At 42.3% G+C, this 23193-nt stretch overlaps 1 protein-coding gene across 3 annotated transcripts in view; it reads left to right on the top strand.

The window, feature by feature from the left end:
• LOC133564383 (inactive dipeptidyl peptidase 10-like) overlaps positions 1–10141 on the top strand; it is a 146178-nt gene extending 136037 nt beyond the window's left edge. For 2 of the 3 annotated variants that reach the window (XM_061918639.1, XM_061918638.1), the window contains 2 exons: positions 3547–3620; positions 7832–10141. In XM_061918639.1, the coding sequence (XP_061774623.1) occupies positions 3547–3620; positions 7832–7969 (212 nt within the window). In that variant the 3' untranslated portion in view covers positions 7970–10141. Of the gene's footprint in view, positions 1–3546; positions 3621–7831 lie in introns of those variants that run through there. The other variant, XR_009809276.1, reaches the window with a different exon arrangement.
• The last annotated feature ends 13052 nt before the right edge of the window (positions 10142–23193 follow it).

Raw genomic sequence — 23193 nt, 5'->3', positions numbered from 1 at the left:
ACGCCTGTGCCTATTGATGCCAGTTTCGATCCCTTCATGGATGCGTCGAAATTGAACATAGCAAAGGTAAGATTTAAGGATGTATTTAACCAAAAGGGAGCTCTGAACAGAAACACTGGAGCTATCCATCCATCATCTTCCGCTTATCCGAAGTCGGGTCGCGGGGCAGCAGCCTAAGCAGGGAAGCCCAGACTTCCCTCTCACCAGCCACTTCGTCAGGCCAGCCGGGAGACATAGTCTTCCCAACGTTTCCTGGGTCTTCCCCGTGGCCTCCTACCGGCTGGACGTGCCCTAAACACCTCCCTAGGGAGGCGTTCGGGTGGCATCCTGACCAGATGCCCGAGCCACCTCATCTGGCTCCTCTCGATGTGGAGGAGCAGCGGCTTTACTTTGAGTTCCTCCCGGATGGCAGAGCTTTTCACCCTATCTCTAAGGGAGAGCCCCGCCACCCGGCGGAGGAAACTCATTTCGGCCGCTTGTATCCGTGATCTTATCCTTTCGGTCATGACCCAAAGCTCATGACCATAGGTGAGGATGGGAAGGTAGATCGATCGGTAAATTGAGAGCTTTGCCTTCCGGCTCAGCTCCTTCTTCCCCACAACGGATCGATACAACGTTCGCATTACTGAAGACGCCGCACCGATCCGCCTGTCGATCTCACGATCCACTCTTTCCCCACTCGTGAACAAGACTCCTAGGTACTTGAACTCCTCCACTTGGGGCAGGGTCTCCTCCCCAACCCGGAGATGGCACTCCACCCTTTTCCGGGTGAGAACCATGGACTCGGACTTGGAGGTGCTGATTCTCATTCCGGTCGCTTCACACTCGGCTGCGAACCGATCCAGTGAGAGCTGAAGATCCCGGCCAGATGAAGCCATCAGGACCACATCATCTGCAAAAAGCAGAGACACTGGAGCTAACAAAAGGCAAACCAAAAACGCTAGCATGAAAGCTAGGATATACAAAATAAAAACCAAACTGGCACGTAGGCACATAAAAAGGAAAAACAATACATCAGCATGTGAGCTGGAATAAATAAATGCGAGGCGTGTAAGCCCACGAGAATAATGAGGAATGCGTGTAAGCAAAGATGCAAAGCAGACGTACCGTTGTGTGTAAACAAATTACGAACCCAGGCTGAACAAACAAAAGAGGAAGGCTTATATAGTGAAGGTGATTAACTGTAGCAGGTGTGCGTGGCCATGAGTAGCAGGTGAAATCAATGTGTAACCATGGAAACGAACAAAACACAAACTAAGCACGTCAAACAGCAGAGTGATACCAAAATGGAACAAAAACAACAATATGGTGATGATCTGACCATCGGATCACAACATTTAATATAATATTTCAGACTAATATTCATACTACTTGGTAAATGTCTTTTGGAGAGTGGAACATTTTCCTTGAAAATTCAAAATGGAGGCCAACTTGTTAGATATGGATGATCTCTATGTTTAATTATACATTTATCTTGATGCAAAATTTGAATTGGGAACTTTGGAATTCCTAAAACTCTTCTTTCTATATCAAAATACTCATGTTAAGCAGGGGAAACCTAGGGTCTATCACAGGGAAGACTAGTCACACTCGCCTTCACAGACACAAAGGGCTGTGCACTGTAAGTGGGATTTTTTGCACTTACACTGCCCAACACAACCCTTTTTGAATTTGCATGAGACAAGTTCATAACGTGACTGGCCTGCATCTGGTAGGCATGTCCAGAAGGGTTCATAGTCCCCCTCAGGTGACTTTGACCAGCCCCATTCGCACGGTGAAGGTAGTTCTGGTGTTGACACCAGGACTGTACCCCACACGTGCCCTCCTTGGTATACAACTCTCTCAACATGCTCTTCTAGGGCAGCCTTGGTAGGGGGGATTGTTTGCACATTGTGTCTCTTTGCAAATAACTTCCTCCTTGCCGTATTGATTTCTGTACATGTGCTGGTTCGGTCATAGACTAAGATAGCAAACCTCTCAATTGTGGCCCTTACCTCCTGTGGTATGTCATCTGGGGCGGAAGACACTTTCAACAGGGCATTGGTAAGTTCTGGAAGCACAGACCAAACAGCCCATGCAGTCTTTTTCCCATGGCCAACAAAGCTTAACACAGTGTCACAACCCGTCAATGCATGGAACACTGGTAGTGCACATGCTTTCTCGGGCCCGAGCCCTGCTGCAATTTCATGGGAGTGTGTTTAGCTGGCACTGAACCCCATGCTGAGTTTCACAGCAGTGGTGTCACCAGTGTGCCCTGGTTGTGCTTCAACATCCACTCCATTACTTGTTTTATTTTTTTTTCATTGGGTAACATTTCAATACAATAAAATAGATGATAGTGTACTTGAAATTATAGGTTTAATTTTAGAAATATGGCTGCCATCTTGTTGTAGGTGACCACTGGTCACCAAGTGTGACTATTGTGGTCACCATTTCTGAAATAGAAGGAAGCTTCTGGCCAATTGTAAAGTTCCAAATTTCAATTCTGCATAAAGAAAAGGAAATAAAAAATAATACTGGTTTGATACCGAGATCACCCATATCAGACAGTCATAAAAGTGACGGCTTCAATCTTGAAGATGTCCGCCATCTTGAATATTTAATGACACATTTAGATTATCCAAAATACATTTACCAAGTACTATGTTTGGTAAATAAGTCTGAAACATCATATTATATCCATCATTCATAAGCGAACAGTTGTTACTGACAGCCATTTTGAAAGATGGCTACCTTGGGCGCCATTTTGAAAATTCATGGTGGCTCCATATTCAAATCTTTTGAGAATGCCTTTGGATATAAGTGTACCAAATGTCATGCTTGTATCACAAATTGCACGATCCCTCTGGTTACCAGCAGCACTATCTGTCTATCTGTGGTGCCCCTGCGATGAGGTGGGGACTTGTCCAGGGTGTACGCCACCTTACGCCCGAGTGCAACGGAGATAGGCTAAAACACCCAAAAATGGATGGATGGATTAGATTACATCATATTAAACCCAAAATTCCTACTGACAGTTTGGCTAGAAACTTTGCTTTTTGATGTTCACATTATCTGTGCAAGCATTGACATATAAGCATTAATATATAATTTTACTTTCTATATGCTGCGTAATGTTTGGTCTTTATTCGGACTTTGAGACAGACGCGCAAACTTAGTTGCGTTACAAAATGTAGGCATGGACCAGGAAAAATACACAGTCCAAGAAAAGTGATCTGAGTGGAATGTCCATCCATCCATTTTCTACTGCTTGTCCCTTTTGGGGTTGCGGGGGGTGCTGGAGCCTATCTCAGATGCGGGTTACGCCCTGGACCAGTCTCCACCTGATCGCAGGGCCAACAATAAGTAAAAACAAAGTGAATAAAATCTAACTCAACAAATGAAAGTAGCCGTGGTAGAACGGCGAGCATGGGAGATTGGTGTGATAGGAAACGAGCAAGCTGGTGACAGTAAGTACTAACTTTGACCGGTAGAAGAAAGTTCAGAAAGTAAACATTCCAAAAGGACTTTGTGTTCCTCAACTTAACACAAATGTTTGTTTTTCAGCTAATGTTCATTTCCAACATTCTGCGGAGTTGATCAAGCACCTGTCTGATTCAAACCACAGCTACACTCTGCAGGTGACTTTTGTGTATTTTTACTTAAAGAAGTACTTATATTTATATTGTATCGGGATGTACCGATATGAACATTTCATATATCAGTTATCGTCACCAAAATTACAACAGTTATTATAATCATTGTGGTACTATTGAATGTGCTCACAACATACTTTTACACACACTGAAATCCTTTGACCAAGTTATTTAAAAAAAAAAAAATTAAATATAGACATGTTGTTAGAAAACCCACTATTTTATGTGTTTTGTGGTTCTTGAACCAGGCTTCACTCTCTTGATTGCAGTTAATCCAAAATGCTGCTTCTCGATTTTTAAATGGCACAAAAAAAAACGTGCACATTACCCCTATTTTAGCATCCCTTCACTGGCTCAGTTCATTTCACAAATCATTTTAAAATGGTATTGTTTATTTTTAAATCTCTTAACTGATGCCAGGATAAATGTCAGATCTTTTAAAAATCTACACCCCTACAAGTGCAGTGGTGGTATGATGATCAAATTGTCCTTGTCATCTCAAAAACCCAACTAAAATCCAGAGGGGATTGTGCATTTTCTGCTGTAACTTTGGAACGACATCCCTCTGGTTATTCAGACGTCTCCCTTTAATGAGTTTTAAATCACGTCTTAAAACATATATGTACTACTTGGCTTTAAAACCAGCATTAAAGTTGTGTGATCCTAGTGTATTCTTTTAATTCATATATTAATAATTTTTCTTTAGTTAAATGTTTTTTTATCATTTGACTATCTTTAGTTTTATCCTGGTTTTAAATGTGTGTTTAAGTACATTGCAGCACTTTTCGATATTTGTATTGTTTTTTCATATGTGCCAAGTAAATATTTTTTTCTTACTATTCATTTTGTTTTAAAGGGGAACTGCACTTTTTTTTTTAGAATTTTGTCGTTCATAATCATTATGAAATACAAAAGTCCGCTTACAGCAGAGCCAATGGGAGGTCCTCTATTCCGCCCATAAAATCCGATAAATAACCATCCATAAACCACCAACAATACTCCTTTTACATTTTTGTGACTTGGATATTGATCAAATGTTAGAGATATAGTTATTATAAGTGCTAACGCAGACAAATTATTTATAGCGGCAACGTGACAACTACCGTGTGTGCTCATGTTTAAGCCATTAAATGGTCTGCTGTTTCCTTGCTTCCCTGGTCCTTGGAAGTTTAATGTAGATTATAAATGATGCCTCTCACCTGTACAGAAGAGGTCTGAGGATATATTCCGACAAGTTGGTACACTTTGACAGCCATATAGGGACTGCTGAGAACGACACGAAAAGACGCTTGGTCTCCTCCGCCAACCACCCAGTATTTTAGCGAGGTTTATGAGACATTCTTCATCTAAATGGGACTATATGTGCATCCCAGCAGTGTGCATCCTAATGACAGCAGACTTTGCACAGCAAGTGATGTTTTATTACGTGTGTTGGCTCTCATGAAGTCCGCAGTGATGAGAAAAAAACGTCTTGAAGTGTTTTTGAAATTAATGCACCGCATATGCTTAACATTATCGAAATACGTAAAAATTAAATGTTGTTATATATGTGCCTGTTGCTACCATACATATATACTTACATCATGTAATGAATCTATTTGGATGTTTTTAAGGGCTTTGAAGGCGGAATTGAGTGGCTCCCTTAAGCTCCGTTGTAAGCGTACTTAGAATGCATAAAAAAACATCATTATCATGTCTGTTATAATGATTGTGAATAATAGGCAAAATAAAAATAAAAACGGAGTTCCCCTTTAATGGCAAGCTTTTATTGTTTAAATTTTAAATAAAACATGTGAAACAAATACAAACAATAAATATTCTTTATTATTTCTGGTGAGCATTGTATCATCCTACTCTGTTCAGCGGCCCTTGAACGCATCGTAAAAACATCTCAGTCTCTTTTCCTCAGAGTACGGAACGAGCCCTTTGTTTTAAAAGAGCACTATTGAATATCTTAGTTGCTCCGACAGCAATGAGTTTGTATAAGTTTAGATTGGGGTATGTTAATTTTTAATAGGGAAAGACATTATTGTCTCTTGTTTTCATTTTAGCAGTTAAACTAAGGAGCTGGCGGCAGTCAATACATGAGTTTTTGAAAGTGCAGTTATCAATCACGTTTGTTCAATAAGTGTAATTCAAAACGGTAATTCAAGTAAGTGGTAGGATTACTGTTCATCATTAATACTGTTAATTGTTGTATCCCTACAACTGTACTGATGTTTATACTTTACAGTAGGTAAGGTTGTATTTTTGCTTCATTCTTTTTAGACTCCTGCAAGTGACTGAAGCATTAAAAGCCTACTGAAATTTGATTTTTTTTTTTATTTAAATGGGGATAGCAGGTCCATTCTATGTGTCATACATGATCATTTTGCAATATTGCCATATTTTTGCTGAAAGGATTTAGTAGAGAACATCCATGATAAAGTTTGTAACTTTCGGTGCTAAGAGAAAAGCCCTGCCTCAACCGGAAGTCGCAGACGATGATGTCACATGTTGATGGCTCCTCACATATTCACATTGATTTTAATGGGAGCCTCCAACAAAAAGTGCTATTCGGACCGGGAAAACAACAATTCCCCCATTATTTTGAGCGAGGATGAAAGATTCGTGTTTGAGGATATTGATGGCGACGGATTACAAAAAAAAAAAAAAAAAAAAGTTAAAAAAAAAACGCATTTGCATTGGGACGGATTCCGATGTTTTTAGACACATTTACTAGGATAATTCTGGGAAATCCCTTATCTTTCTATTGTGTTGTTAGTGTTTTAGTGGGTTTAATAGTACCCGATAGTCGGAGGTGTGTCCACGGGTGTCTTGACGCGCAGTGTCTCAGGGGAGTCGACGGCAGCTATAGACGGCACAAACTCAACTGATATCCGGTAAGAAGCGACTTTTTACCACAATTTTCTCACCGAAACCTGCTGGTTGACATTCCGTCGTGATTCATGTTCGCTTGACCGCGCTCTGATCCTTAGTAAAGTTTCACCTCCAGGAATTTTAAACAAGGAATCACTGTGTGTTTGTGTGGCTAAAGGCTAAATCTTCCCAACTCCATCTTTCTACTTTGACTTCTCCAATATTAATTGAACAAATTGCAAAAGATTCAGCAGCACAGATCTCCAAAATACTGTGTAATTATGCCGTTAAAGCAGATGACTTTTAGCTGTGTGAGTGCGCAGCGCTCATATTTCCTTAAAACCCATGACGTCTTGCGTACACGTCATCATTATACGACGTTTTCAAGACGAAACTCCCGGGAAATTTAAAATTGCAATTTAGTAAACTAAAATGGCCATATTGGCATGTGTTGCAATGTTAATATTTCATCATTATATATAAACTATCAGACTGCGTGGTCGGTAGTAGTGGGTTTCAGTAGGCCTTTAAGGAGTGGGACTATCCGGGACTAGATGCAGTGTGCTCAAACAACCACCAGGTAGCATCTATGAGCAGATAATACTGCATCCTCTCTTTCTCTTTCAGACTATTCATGTCAGGATTAGGCAAAAATACAACCTTACCTACTCAACTCACTGCTCATACTTAATATTTAAGTTTATATTGACATGTGTACTGTTTATAGTGATCATATTTTGATATTTATACCACCAGCAGATACTGGTGAGAATAGTTGCGGCTCCCATTGTCTTCCTCATTTTGTGAAACGGGTCGAAATTGCTCTTTGAGTGGTAAATGTTGCCGATACCTGGTGTAGATCCACCAATTTGTTTACATTAAGGAGCGCTAGCTTGCTGTTAGCGGTTAGCTATTGTATTCTCCTACAATGTGTGTTGAAACACATTTAGCTATTCCTTGTCTTGCAGGGATGATAGTTGATGGAAACATAGTTTATTTGTCGCTATGGCGGCGAGGCTTAGTGATTTAGAAGGTGCTAGAACACTACCGACTGCAGATGGACGTTAGCCACCAGCTAACAAGAGCAAGTGCGAAGCACCTCTTGCAGAGTGGTGCTGCAGTGTTTATAGCTTCAACTTTAGCGTTAATTTTTAAGCAAAAATGTGTATATTCTTCCTGTGCCAGGATAGGTTTTGGACATGAGAACCATAAGTGAGCCTTGAAAATAAAATCATTGTTGTTAAAGATCCAGTTGTGGACTTTTCCTACAAACCAGAGTCCTAAAATGTTATACTTAATAAAGTGTTTATCTGGTTTGTCCATCTGTCACCACTCAGATTTTTCCTGATGAAGGACACGTCTTTGAGTCAATCAAGAGTCAACGCTACATGCTGAACTCGGTGGTCGCCTTCTTTAAGGACTGCTTTGATAGGGAACAGACCGAGGACCAAAATGCGTCTAAAGATGACGACTAAAGATGGGATGGAGAGTGTCCTGCAATGAGACTGTCCAAGAATGTAGAACCAGCATGAACTTACCTTTGTGGTCCTGAAGTCCTGACCTTCCAAAGCGACATATTACAGAGCACTTATGCAGCAAACACAGCACATATTCCGAATCCTATTTTACCATGTTGTCATGTCTACAATGCAGAAAAAAAACACAAAAAGATTTATATCTTGCAAGGCAGTATTACAGCCACTCTGGAAGTAAAAATATATTGTGTTGTAATTAATAAATGTCAAAATCTCCATGCAGTCATTGTTTACGTTGTACCACCAGAGGATGCCAGCTATTGTTCTTGGGATGGAGAATCGCCTAAAACTAGGCTGCTATATAAAACTAATAACCATAATTACATACAATTATTATTGCAAATAACCATCTGCTGTATTAAAATGGTTTGAATTACTTGGGCACAACCCTGAGACAAGTCATAATTTTCGGCTCATATTAATTTCTTACACTTGCTGTTTATATGTGGAATTAGAATTAAGATAAAGGGCCTGTACAATTCCAAATACAAAAATGACTCATGATTTATTGCTAACTATGGATGCTGATGTGTCATCCATGTTGCTGCTTCTTGATCTTAGTGCTGCTTTTGATACCGTTGATCATAACATTTTATTAAACGTATCAAAACACATATTGTGTGTCAGATCTAGCCTTTTCCTGGATAAATTCCTATTTTTCGCACAGGATGCAGTGCGTCTCCCATAACTGTTATGCTGATGACACCCAACTCTACATGCCCCTAAAGTTGACCAACACGCCGGATTGTAGACAGCTGGAGGCGTATCTGGATGAAATCAAACAATGGATGTCCATTAACTTTTTGCAACTTACCACTAAGAAAACGGAAATGCTGATTATAGGTCCTGCTATTTACCTATTTAGTAATACCACCTTAACATTTGACAACCAAACAATTACACACAGCGACTCGATAAGAATCTGGGTATTATCTTCGACCCAACGCTCTCATTTGAGTCACACATTGAGTGTTACTAAAACAGCCTTCTTTCATCTCCGCAATATCCCAAAAATGCGTCCAATATTGATCATGTATCATGCGTTCATTACATCTCTTCTCGATTACTGTAACATATTATTATTAATAGTATTACCATAAAAAGATTACAGTTGGTACAAAATGCTAGACTTTTGACAAGGACAAAAAAGTTTGATCATATTATACACCTATACTGGCTCACCTGCTCTGACTTCCTGTGCACCTAAGATGTGACTTTAAGGTTTTACTACTTAAGTATAAAATACTTAACAGTTAGCTCCATCTTATCGTTCTGATTGTATTGTACCATATGTCCCGGCCAGAAATCTATGTTCTAAGAACTGCGGCTTATTAGTGATTTCCAGAGCCCAAAAAAAGTCTGCGGGCTTTAGAGCGCTTTCTATTCGGGCTCCAGTATTCTGGAATACCCTACCAGTAACAATTGGAGATGCTACCTCAGTAGAAGCATTTAAGTCCCATCTTAAAACTTGCATGCATACTCTAGCCTTTAAATAGACCCCTTTTTAGACCAGTTTATCTTCCGTCTCTTTTCTGCTCTGCCCCCCTCTCCTGCGTGGAGAGGTTATCAGGTGACCACAGATGTAGCGCGAGCTGTTCAAAGTCGTGACCCGAGGTGGACCACTCATCTGTGCATCAGTTGGGGCAGCCTCTGTGCTGCTGACTTGTCTCCATTCATGATGATGGCTGTCTCTGTGCTGCTGTCCCCACTGTGGACTCGACTTTCACACCATTAACTAGATCCACTCGACATCCATTGCACTGATCACCCAGGTGTGTGTCCCCACATCTGTGGTCTACTCCAAGGTTTCTCATTACGCCCAATGGGTTGAGTTTTTTCTTGCCCTGATGTGGGATCTGAATCGAGGATGAAGTTGTGGTTGTGCAGTCCTTTGAGACACTTGTGATTACGGACTATAAAAATAAACTTTGATTGATTGATTGACTTTCTCATTTTTAAATGTGAAATGTTTTTGTCCTTCCCCAATCGTTTTTTATGACTACTGTTTGTTCCCAAAACATCTTTGTAATAATTTGATCTGAGGATTCCATTATTTTGGCATGTTTGAATCTGTCAAAAATGTTGGTGTAGTTGGAGAACTTATGAGACATACATGGGTGAAATAAAAAACAAAAGGAATCTTATGTAAAAGTCCATTCATTAAAGCAATTCAACTACAAATGTGAAACTAATATGTAATATGAACTGTCAACATGCAATGTCAAACATGTCAAGGTTTTACTTAGTATAATGTTGATGATAATGAAAACCCAATGTGGAGAGACAGAGCCAACGAGCCGACAGCAGGATAGGACAGACGGCGGTCCTACCCGAGATGGCGGCCAGGAGGCGGGGCATGCGGCGGAGAAGAGAGGCGGAGCGCACTCAGAACAACGCTGCAGCCAGCCTAGTCAGGTGCGTAAGCGACACAACTGCAATCAACCTCTACATCTTCTGATGCAGTATAAAAGGGGAGAGGGAGGAATGATCGCGGCAGAAGTAGGCGAGGAAACCCCGGACAACAACGACCACGAGCACGACGAGAGAGACCCTGACCACTGGCCACCAAAAGGTGCGCCATGACGAGCAGGAAGAGCCCGCGAGCTACAAATTGTCACGACTGACTAGCAAGACAATATGTTTGTTGAAAGAATAAACAAAAGTCAAACCTTATATGATGCGTCCTGTACCGAATGTCACAGCAACCCACACGATGACGCTGGAGACCCGTCACACCCAACATGTTCAGAAATGTTCAATTTGAGGTTTTCATGAGCTGTAAGCTGTAATCATCAAACTTATATCTGAAGACGTCTCGAAATATCTTATGTTGCATTATATGAGCCTATGTAATATGTTAGTTTTACCTTGTAAATCTAATTGCTGGTGTAAACAGACCTTTGTACCATTTCTTGATTTTCACCTGTTTAGACACATCATGATTGTTCTCTAACATTCTCTCACAAATGATCCTTAAATTGAGGATCCCTTCCCGAGTACCCATGCCCTGTCTGAAATCAATCTGGTTGGTTTATTTCTTCATTGGTTATTTTTGCTATTCTTTGTTGTATCACTTTAAGGCAGACCTTCTCAAATAGTGGGGTGGGTTCCCCCTAGGAGGTCGTGATGCGATAGGACGTTGCGTGTGACCTCGGGGAACATGGTGTTTATAGTACCAGAATATGATAAAGTGTATTTAGCACTTGGCTTTCCTGTAACCACAGAGGGAGATGGGGGAAGATTGGTGTACTGTGTCCTTTAATGTTAATAAGCTTTCAACGTTATGCAGCGGCATAGGTTTAACAATTTGATAGACAAACTATAATATGTTTGGTTACAAAGGAGAGTGGGGGAGGGCCGTAAATGTTTTATTTTACTTGAGAAGCACTGCTTTAAGGAGTCATTTTGTCTATTTTTACTAATTTGGCCGATAGTTCAGAAATCTAAATTTTTTTGCGCTTTTATTTATTTTTTTGACAAGGAAACAAAAATACAACCCATCCATCCATCCATCCATTGTCTACTGTTTGTCCCTTTTGGGGACGCGGGGGGAGCTGAAGCCTATCTCTGCTGCACATGAGCGGAAGGCGATCTACACCCTGGACAAGTCGCCACCTCATCGCAGGGCCGACATAGATAGACAGACAACATTCACACTCACATTCCCACATTAGGGCCAATTAAGTGTTACCAATCAACCTATCCCCAAGTGCATGTCTTTGGAGGTGGGAGGATGCCGGAGTACCCGCTGGAAGCCGGAGTACCCGGAGGGAACCTTTGCATTCACAGCGAGAACATTCAAACGCCACACAGAAAGATTACGAGCCCGGGATTGAACTCACGACTACTCAGGACCTTCATATCGTGAAGCACATCCACTAACCCCTGTTTCACTGTGCTGCCCGGAAGACAACCCACTGTTGTAAATTATGCTGCACAAACTCATTAATTCTGTGATTGTCTTGGTATATCATCTTGACTGTTAGCTTTTTATTTCTTAATTGTCTTTATAGCATTTTACTACACCCTCTTTTATAATATTATGTCCATCTGTTGACTATCAGGGGCATTTCTGCTGTTTTGGTCATCATATTGATCACTTACTGTGGAGGTTTCGCTCCTCAGGGTTCCTCGGACCACCAAACCTTTGGACAGGACTCCGGCTCAGGGTTATAACACTGTTTTATTTGTACAAATAAAAGTGTCTTTCGTGTGCTTTTCAGCAATTGTCCTTTTATTCTCTCTCACGTGTGCTCCAACTCCAACAACCTCTCCTTCCTGACTGCTGCATTTAACAGAGCAACAGGTGATTAGACAAACACTTTCAGCTGTGTCATGCACTCACCTGTCGCTAATCTCGAAGCCGGTCCTGCCACACCCCGCTTCGTTGTAGGTGCACAGGCCACGCCCACCACATACCTCCACTGCCAGACTCAGGCCGGGACGCCGTCCGGCCGCGCCCACTCCCCCTCCACCCCGGGAGAGAGCGGGAAAGGAAGTCGGCCACAGCCATCTATCCACCCGGTCTGTGGATCATCACTCTGAAGTAGTAGGGTTGCAAAGCTAGATACCAACGGGTGATCCACCCGTTAGCATCCTTCATGGGGTGGAGCCACTGGAGGGGTTTGTGGTCCGAAAAGAGGCTGAAATGAGCGCCCCAGGAGGTAGTATCGGAGGGCCTCGACCGCCCACTTGATGGCGAGGCACTCCCTCTCCACTGTGCTGTACCTGGCCTCCTTTCAGAAAGCTTACGGCTGATGTAGAGGATGGGTCGGTCGACGGCCTCCACCTGCTGGGACAAAACCGCTCCCAGTCCTCTGCCTGACGCGTCAGCCTGCAGACAAACCGGGAGAGAAAAATCAGGCATGTGTAGGACCGGCTCCTCGCAGAGGGCGTTTCTTAACCCTCTCAAATGCCTGCTGGCTCAGCTCCATCAACTGGACAAAATCTGGGGCAGCCTTTCGGGTGAGGTCAGTTATTGGGCTGGTCAGGTCCGCAAACCGGGGGATAAACCTCCGGTAGTAACCCGCCAGACCCAAAAAATGCCTCACCTCTTTTTCCGTCTTGGGGTTTGGGCAGGCCGCAATTGCCGCTGTTTTATCTACATGCGGTCGCACCTGCTCTCCTTCCAAGTGGTACCCCAGATACTGTACTTCTCTCCGGCCAACTGCACACTTTGCCGGATTGGCGATGAACCCTGCCTGCCTAAGGGACTCGAGCACTTCCCCCACCCGCAGCATGTGTTGTTCCCAGCCACTACTCTGGATGATGACATCATACAGGTAGGCAGCCGCGAATGCAGCGTGGGGTCGCAGCACCCGGTCCGAGCAGTGCCCAGCCGATCCAGGAGCTCGTCGACCCAAGGCATTGGGTACGCGTCAAAACTTCATTCACCTTCCGTTAATCCACACAGAACTGCACAGACCTATCCTTCTTCCCTACCACAACTATGGGGCTGCACCACGCAGGGTGGGATTCTTCAATTACCCCCAATTCCAGAATGGATTTTAATTTCCCCCAAACTTTTTTGCGTTTATGTTCGGGGAGCCTGTATGGCCGAGATCGCACCGTAACCCCCGGGCTGGTCTCGATATGATGCTGGATGAGATTCGTGCGGCCGGGCCGAGGGGAGAACACATCAGAGAAGCGCCGCTGCAGCTTAGCAACATCCGCTTTCTGCGCTAAAGTGAGCTGGTTATCACAGGGGAGTGGAGATGGAGGAACAGAGCACGGGATCTCTGGTCCCAACTCCTCCTCCTCCCTCACTACTGTTACCATGGATACAGGCTCCGCCTCTCTCCATGCCTTCAGTAGGTTTAGATGGTAGATTTGAGTGTCTCCGCCCCGTTCCGAGAGTCGAACCTCGTAATCCACATCACCCACTTGCCGTGTGACCTCGAAGGGTCCTTGCCAGCGTGCAAGTAATTTCGAGCTGGGACTTTTTCTCCCTGTGAAAATTTTCTTAGCTGGGTCCCTTTATTATACGTGCGTTGTTGCCGTTCCTGGGCACAGTGCAAATTCTCACGTGACAAGTGCTCCACCGTGTGGAGTTTTGCTCGCATGTCCATGACGTACTGGATTTAATTTTTGCTGGAGCTTGGACCCTCCTCCCCACTTTCTTTAATTACGTCCAACACTCCGCATGGTTTCCTGCCGTATAATAGCTCAAAAGGTGTAAAGCCAGTGGAGGCTTTGGGTACCTCCCGCATCGCAAACATTAAGGGGTCCAGCCATTTATCTCAATTTGGTTTGTCCTTGTGCGTAAACTTACGGATCATGGTTTTTAGCGTTTTATTTAACCGCTTCACCAGCCCGTCTGTTTGTGGATGGTACACGCTGGTGCGGATCGCTTTAATTCCCAATAATTCATACAGTTTTTTTATTGTTCGGGGTAGCGCGTTGCGTAATCCACCAAGACTAACAAAAAGCGATACCCCCGTGTGCTCGGGTAAAATGGTCCGATAAGGTCCATCCCAATCGTCTTGAATGGGACCTCCATGAGCGGCAATGGGCCGGCCACCGCAACGCGCCCCACCTCCACCTGCTGAGGTCCCTGACACGCGTGACCGGGCCGCCCACGCCTCCGGCACGCCTGCCCACGCGTTCGAGGGGCCATCTGCACGGGAGATGTTCTGGGGACAGCTGTCGGGACCCACAGGGAAAGGGCGGAGGGGAGTCACGCGGTTTAAGGTGGGGAATGTGCATTGCTCTTACCTTCTCCTGTCGTGTGCTCTGTCCGTGCGCCATTGGTGCGGGTTGCGCCTCGCGGTGGACGGCCATGTGGTCCTCGGCGAGGGTTACTGCCGCTGCGAGGTCCCGAGGCCGGTGGTACTGAATCGAATTTGCCGTCCGCGTCGGGATCGGCTCCACGAACTGTTCCAGTACGATCTGGTCCAGGAGTCGGCTATCTCCCTATCCTGGCTGAAGCCAGCGCGTCGCTGCCTCCTGGAGCCGCCGGCAAAAGGCGAACGGCCGGTCCTCCCTCCCCAGACGCATGGACCGGAACCGGCGTTGGTAATCTTCGGCGGTGCCTCCCGTTCGGTCCGGCACCGCCCTCTTCAGGTCCGTGAAGCGCACCCTGGATGCCGCTGGCAGGCTGAGTGCCGCACGCTGCGCCTCCCCTGTCAGGAGTGGCAAGAGCAGCACGCCCCACTCTTCCTCCCCTGTGAACATTTTTTTTAATTCAAGTACCCCCTAATCAGAGCAAAGCATTTTTGGTTGAAAAAAAGAGATAAAGAAGTAAAATACAGCACTATGTCATCTGTTTCTGATTTATTAAATTGTACAACAGTGCAAAGTATTGCTCATTTGTAGTGGTCTTTCTTGAACTACTTGGAAAAAAAGATGTCAAAATAACTAAAAACTTGTTGAAAAATAAACAAGTGATTCAATTATGAATAAATATTTTTACACATAGAAGTAATCATCAACTTAAAGTGCCCTCTTTGGGGATTGTAATAGAGATCCATATGGATTCATCAACTTCATTCTAAACATTTCTTCACAAAAGAAGACATCTTTAACATCAATATTTATGGAACATGTCCACAACAAATATAGCTGTCAGCACTGAATATTGCATTGTTGCATTTATTTTCACAGTTAATGAACTTACATTCATATTTTGTTGAAGTATTATTGAATAAATATGTTTATAAAGGATTTTTGAATTGTTGCTGTTTTTAGAATATTTTTGAAAAATTTCACGTACCCCTTGGCATACCTTCAAGTACCCCCAGGGGTACGCGTACCCCCATTTGAGAACCACTGGTTTATACAAAGCATATGCAGAATTGTGGAAAAATATTCTGATCAGGAATGTAACTGTTGTACATGGCTGGTCTTGTCATCCCCGTCCGGACCTGAGGACGACTTGGTGTTGTGAATGGATCAAAGATGAGGCTGGTGAGGAATTTGTTGAACCAAGCTTTATTTGGCTAAATGAGCCAAGGACTGGAACTGCAGCTTCCAGGAGAAAACTATGGGCCTAATATTACTCTCTCTCATTCTACCAAAAAAACGTATCCTTCAGTACCTTTTACATGAAGACACTTCCCCCGTGTTGTGCTAGTCTTGGGACCGGCAAGTCTGGACAAAGCCCAGTTGTTTGTACCAATGTACCTCATGACTGATTCTATAGATTTTTGCTCCTGTCAGGTGTTGCTCATGTGCTTTTCGATGGAATAACCCCTTATCCCCTACCCCCTGGGACCTGGGTTATAATTAAAGACCTACTGAAACCCACTACTACCGACCACGCAGTCTGATAGTTTATATATCAATGATGAAATATTAACATTGCAACACATGCCAATACGGCCGGTTTAATTTACTGAATTGCAATTTTAAATTTCCCGCGGGTTTTCTTGTTGAAAACGTTGCGGAATGATGATGCGTGCGTCACCGACTGTAGAGGACCTATTAGCGCAGCACCATTTGCGGCTAAAAGTCGTCTCTTTTCATCGCGCAATTAAACAGTATTCTGGAAATCTGTGTTGTTGAATCTTTTGCAATTTGTTCAAATAAAAATGGAGAAGTCAAAGTAGAAAGATGGAGGTGGGAAGCTTTAGCCTTTAGCCACACAAACACACGGTGATTCCTTGTTTAAAATTCCCGGAGGTGAAGCTTTACTATGGATCAGAGCGGTCAAGCGAACATGGTTCCCGACCACTTGTCAACCGGCAGGTTTCGGTGAGAAAATTGTGGTAAAAAGTCGCCCCTTACCGGAGATCAGCTGAGGCTGCGCCGTCCATGCAGCTGCCATCGACTTACCTCAGAGACTGGCTTCAACACACTCGTGGACACACCCCTCCGACTATCGGATACTATTTAATCTCACTAAAACACTAGCAACACAATAGAAAGATAAGGGATTTCTCAGAATTATCCTAGTAAATGTGTCTAAAAACATCTCAATCTGTCCCAATGCAATCGCCTTTTTTTTAAACTTTTTTTTTTTATAGTCCTTCGCTATCAATGTCATCATCCACAAATCTTTCATCCTCGCTCAAATTAATGGGGAAATTGGCGTTTCCTCGGTCCAAATAGCTCTTGCTGCTGGAGGCTCCTATTATAAACAATGTGAGGATGTGAGGAGCCCTCACCCTTGTGACGTCATCGTCTGCGACTTCCAGTAAAGGCAAGGCTTTATTATCAGCACCAAAAGTTGCCAACTTTATCGTCCTTGCAACAAAAGTATGGCAAAATCGCGAAAATGATCAACTATGACACAGAATGGACCTGCTATCCCCGTTTAAATAAGAAATTCTCATTTGGGTAGGCCTTTAAATTAGGCCCAAACTAATAGAAAATGTACATGCTATAATTTACAGATACTACATAACACAAATAGGTCACGATACATAAACTGACGTTGCCAGGAAGTAACCCTCTCAGTTCAGCCTCCTCATTGCCAACCAGGAACAGAGTCCCAAAGCAAAGGCAAAGTCACTGCAAGACAAGGAAGTGGGTATCACAAATCAAGAGCATTGCACAGGAAACAACAGTTCAGAAAATAAAGGGAAAAGATAGTAAAGCAGTAAACATAAGTCCAAAACAACCATTTGATATCTGGATGATATATTTAGGAAAATGTATTCTAGACATTTTAAACAGTTTACGAACAAAGGAGAAATGGCAGGAGGAGAACTGCTGAACCGTGCCCGCGCCATGAAAAACCAAAGGGACGGCCCACAGATCCTTGCCATGCGTCACATCATTCAGGAAAGAATCTAGTGGTGGTGGTGAGTGGAACGCAGAGGACCTGGGGAGGAGGAGGATGTCCAAGGTTTAGCCGATGAGGTGGTGGATAAGTACAGAGCGAGTGTCTCCACAGCAGACAAGGAGGAAAAGCTTATGCCAGTCACTTTTGCAGCCAAGTGCAGGTCCGGCACCAACACAGTGGATGAGGAAGACTGCCGTGAGTCGAAAGCCACTGCCGTAAATGAGGAAGAGGAGGATGAGCGCAGAATGGAAAACATGGAAAAGACACAAATCCTTAAACAACTATAATGTGGCAATTTAAAAGAAAGCACTATTGCTCTTAAAATAGGTCTTCATTCTTGCTTTGCCAACACAACTCTGAATAGGATGCCGTCTCTGGTGCAACAAATGTGTACTAGGAAGATGGCACCAAACCCACGCCCCTACCCGAGATCTACTGGATCTTAGACCTCGGTCATGTTGTCCGTCAATAGGAAACATGGAAGGGTCAGGAGGTCGCTGAAACTGTGCAAGACCGGACCAGAGAAAAATCTCAGACCCAGATTGGAGGAGGACGAGATGTTTTTTGCCAATCACTTCTTCCAGCAGGTGGCGTGTCGGGAAGATAATTATAAACGCCAGAGGGGCACGTCCGGGCTGATCTGGGCAACCAAGGAGGAGGAGTGAGGGATGGCTGCTTCATTCGCAGCGTGAAGGAATGCTGGAGGGAGGAAGAGGAGAAACACTGAACAGGCATTGATGCAGCTAGGAAAAGGGGGAGGCCCTTGGACCGCAGCGGAGAGAAGAACAGGCCACTCCGGTTGCAGCAGGCGGCTGCATTCAATCGGCAATCAGTAAACACTCAACACACCTGTCGCTGATGAGGTCCCTGGGCTTCTTAAACCAGAGCAGTCCTGTGTTCCGCGTCAGAACATAGTCTCCTGTTTTGCACAGTAAGCCAACTCGTATAAAGCTCTATGCTTTCTCTCTCTGTGTTTTTCCTCAGTGTTGCATTTGTCTCGTGTTCCCGTGTCGTTCCAGCAGCAATCCTCCATTCCCTGATGATGAGCGATGTGCCTCGTCTCCCTGTATACCCTCTGGTTCCCCTGGATGCCTCTTTGGATCTCGACCTCCCGCCTGCAAACGGACTTTGACACCTCGCTCCTGCCCGTCTCTGGATCTCCGAGCTTGCCTTGCCCCCTTGGACTTACGCCCCTCTCTCAACACTCCTGGTAACACTCATCAGATAATTGCTACACATAGTCACACATATTGGATTAGTTTCACACTCCATGCTATTGTAAATATTAGTAAATAGAGCTAAAACTACGTCCTATGCATTCTGTGCCGTCTTCTTCCCCCCTGTACGGTAAGAAGAATATAAGCAATAAACCTTGATTAGCAGGGTACTACTTACAGTAAATACTCATTTATACTCTACTGTTACTGCAGTTAGTCCTTTGAGGTATGGTATGTGTACCATGTTGACTGTTTGTTGATTATTTCTCCATTTATTTAATAATAAAAATATGTATTAAATGTATATTGCTTTTATAGTGCAAAAAATCCAACACCATGTCCCCCATGGCAAGAAAAATTGTTACATTTCGAAACTCATCGTAGGGAAAAAAAATAATAATGGCAGAAAGAAAATCATAATAGAAAGTAAAGTGGAAGTCAAATCAATTGACCCCAGTACCTCTTCTTTCTTTGGTTGTGGACATCTCAAAAATGTATTTATGGATACAATGTGCTGTATTGTACTGTACAAACAATGTATTGTATTGTACACAAGCTGACTTTGTAGACATTGAATCCACACTGCAAAACTCCCTTCCTGTTACAAACTTTGTACTTCCAATGTATGTTATGTTGTTTTGTCGCAGAATACACATTTTTTCATGTAGAAATCTTATGCACCACTTTTGAGTGTTAATGAAACAATATATCAAGATAAAACATGATTATATGTACAGTATTTATTATCTTAATATCACAATTTAATGGTGACCAGACAGCAGTTTCATCTTTTTTTTTTTAAACCACTAACAAGTCTGCAACGCTTTGTCTCAAACACCTGAGTTGGTTTACATGACACAAAACTACTGCTGCCAGCAAATATTGTACAGTTTGTTGAAGCTTATAAGGCATTGTACACGTCTACATAACACTTCTGTACTATCCAGGGTTTTATTCAGTAAATACTAGTGGAGGATTTTAGAGAAATTGCACTTATTTGGAATCAGTAGGAGTGTAACGGTACACGTACTGCAGTCTTTGTTGGATTAATGGGTGCAGAACATACATATAGTACGGATTTATAGTGTTTATACTCTCTAAACAAACATGTGAGTACTTTGCTTCCAATATTGAAGCCTTGAGTATTAGCCGATACAAATCCGATACAATATCAGCAGGAATCATTCTACATATTTCCATACTTTTATTATTTTGTGGTGTGGCATGTTAGAAAAGGTTAGATAAAGTGAATTTAGTCCAACCCAAAACAATGGTAGGTATAACCTATTGATTATTATTCATCTGGAGTGGATTTATGCTGGTTTTAGCTTGAAATGGATTCATAATGGTTTTTGGTGACATGTAATGGTCAAAATAACTCATAAAGTTAGAGGATACTTTTAATGAAATGTGTGTTTTCTGACTTTTGCATGCTGTCACAAAGTTGGATTCTCATGTTAAACAATGTCAAAGTATGAAATCTTAAAGTTTATGCACTTAAGCCTAAGCTTGCATACAGTTTTGGGTCCCTCTTTTCACAGTGGCTACAAGATGATGTCATCTTGTAGCCCAGGAGGCGAGCTGGATGTCCTTAATTGGACATTACGTATGGCTCACAACCAGTGGGAGATGAGTGCCTTGCCTCATTTAGGCAATGAGGAAACACAAATAAAGGTAGGATGAATTATTGTTTCCACATAATCTTGGCATGCACATAATGACACTGACGTGCAGCATGCGGTGACGTAAATTCTGAAAAGCAGCTTTTTTTTTCTGCAGCGAGTCTAATCGAACTGACCTATGACACCTTTTAACTTTATTTTCACCTGTATATAGAAAAAAATAGCGGTGACAAATTAAATATATATATAGTAAAAATAGCGGTGACAAATTTAATATATATTTATATATATATATATATATATATATATATATATGTATATATATATATATATATATATATATATATATATATCTTAAATTTGTCACCGCTATTTATATATATATATATATATGTATATATATATATATATATCTTAAATTTGTCACCGCAATTTTTTTCGAGATACAGGTGAAAATAAAGTTAAAAAATGTCATAGGTCAGTTCGATTAGACAATTTTTTTAAAGATGTGATACTTTTTAAAAGTGTAGGGCCTGTGAACGCCTCCACAAATGGCCATCTTGCAGACAGACTCAAAAATCAGGTTGAAAAAGTGACCATGGATAAAAATGTACGCCAAATTATCCATAATATGTTCATACACCACAATAAAGGGTTTTAAATGTAAAAACAAAAACAAAAAAAACACAAGGGAAATTGTATTTTCTTGGAATTTTGCCGATCGTTCACAATCGTCATGAGAGACAAGAACACACTTTTTTTTTAATTTATTAGGATTTTAAAAATGATTTAAAAAAAAAAAGAATGGAAATGTGAGGCCTTCAAATAATGTAGTAACAAACACATTCATGACAATGTAATATGTTCAATATTTATTTATTTATATTTTGATCATTTTAATCATTTCCGGGACTGATTTCTTCCGTGCATTGATTTCTGTTTCCATAGCGACTATGTTTGTTCCTGTTTCCGGATACAAAACGCGTGTGTGTTTTAATCATGGCAGACTTGCTAATGAACAACAAAGAGACTGTTTTTGGGCAAATGAGGATTCACAATCAGTGAACCTACTCAGTGGCCTAGTGGTTAGAGTGTCCGCCCTGAGATTGTTAGGTTGTGATTTCAAACCCCGGCCGAGTCATAAATAGGACCCGTTACCTCCCTGTTTGGCACTCAGCATCAAGGGGTTGGAATTGGGGGTTAAATCACCAAAAATTATTCCCGGGCGCGGCACTGCTGCTGCTCACTGCTCCCCTCACCTCCCAGGGGGTGAACAAGGGGATGGGTCAAATGCGGAGAACACATTTCACCAAACCTAGTGTGTGTGTGACAATCATTGGTACTTTAACTTTAAAAACCTTATCTTTTTGAACCTGAACGAACTGAGGATGAATAGCTGCTTCCAGAAGAGAGCACAAAATAGACTGAGACTTTGGAGCGGACAGAAGTCGAGAGAGTGAGGTAAAAGCGACTCGAAGCTGCAAATGTGGAATTTGGAGACAAGCTAGTTTGGCATAAATAGCTTGCTAACCCCAAATGAACCAGAATACACGTCCCCGACCAGCTGCACAAAGAGACAACTGTCCATTGAGTGAGTCACACTTTATATTGATCATGACACACGCAGCATGTGATGCGTGTTATTACAACTATGGTACATACGCTGTCTGGCTAGCTGTGTGCAAACAAAACATGAACTGTGGGCTAATACTTTACAACTGTAAGAGTTAGTACAGATTGTGTTGTGCATTACAAACTCAAACATGTTTTGTTAGCTAGCTTGTTTCTTTCCGTGGTTAGCGTTTATGACTAATACCAAAGCACGCTAGAAAAACAGTTCCTCAGTGTTCGCTCTTACAATAACAATGTCGTTACAGCCTGGTTATTATACAGGTTACGGAACGTAAATTGAGTATTGGTGACGGTTTCTGAATGGATTTTTAAAGTGATTTGGAGGTAGAATTGATAGCTCCCGTTAGCTGCATTGCTAGCAACCAAGAACGAGCCAGTTTTTACATGGTTGAAAGCAAAAAAAACAAAAACCTTGTGTCTTCTTGTCTCAAAATGATTGTGAAGGATAGGCAAATCTAAGAGGGATGTGTATTATGGCTATGATTGTTGTTTTTTTCCCTTGGCCTCAGTCTGGACAACCTCTCCAGGGCCCAGGCTTAGACCGATTTTTTTTTTTATTGTATTTTATTTTATTTTAATCTTCTATTTTTTAATGTAATCTAAATCTTTTTTCAAAAAAAGTGCACTTCCCCTTTAAGATCATGATGCAGTAAGTTGAATCTTGCTGAGACATTTGTGACTGAATACTTTCTATTATGCTTTCCCCATTGGAGACTTTGATTGTTTGATTGAAACTTTTCTTAGTAGATTGCACAGTTCAATACATATTCCGTACAATTGACCACTAAATGGCAACACCCGAATAACTTTTTCAACTTGTTCAAGTCGGGGTCCATGTTAATCAATTCATGGCACAAGACTTTGTATGTATAAGTAATATGTCACTACAGTATAACTATTTGGTTCTTGTTTATATCGACAAAAATGTTGTTTTAGAATGCACTATTGTTCAACGAGGGACATGTATTA

The sequence above is a fragment of the Nerophis ophidion genome, linkage group LG13 (genome assembly GCF_033978795.1).
Source record: "Nerophis ophidion isolate RoL-2023_Sa linkage group LG13, RoL_Noph_v1.0, whole genome shotgun sequence".
In the NCBI taxonomy this organism is placed as follows: domain Eukaryota; kingdom Metazoa; phylum Chordata; class Actinopteri; order Syngnathiformes; family Syngnathidae; genus Nerophis; species Nerophis ophidion.
The sequence above is the reverse complement of the archived record's forward strand: the minus strand, read 5'-3'. Positions and strand labels throughout refer to the sequence as shown.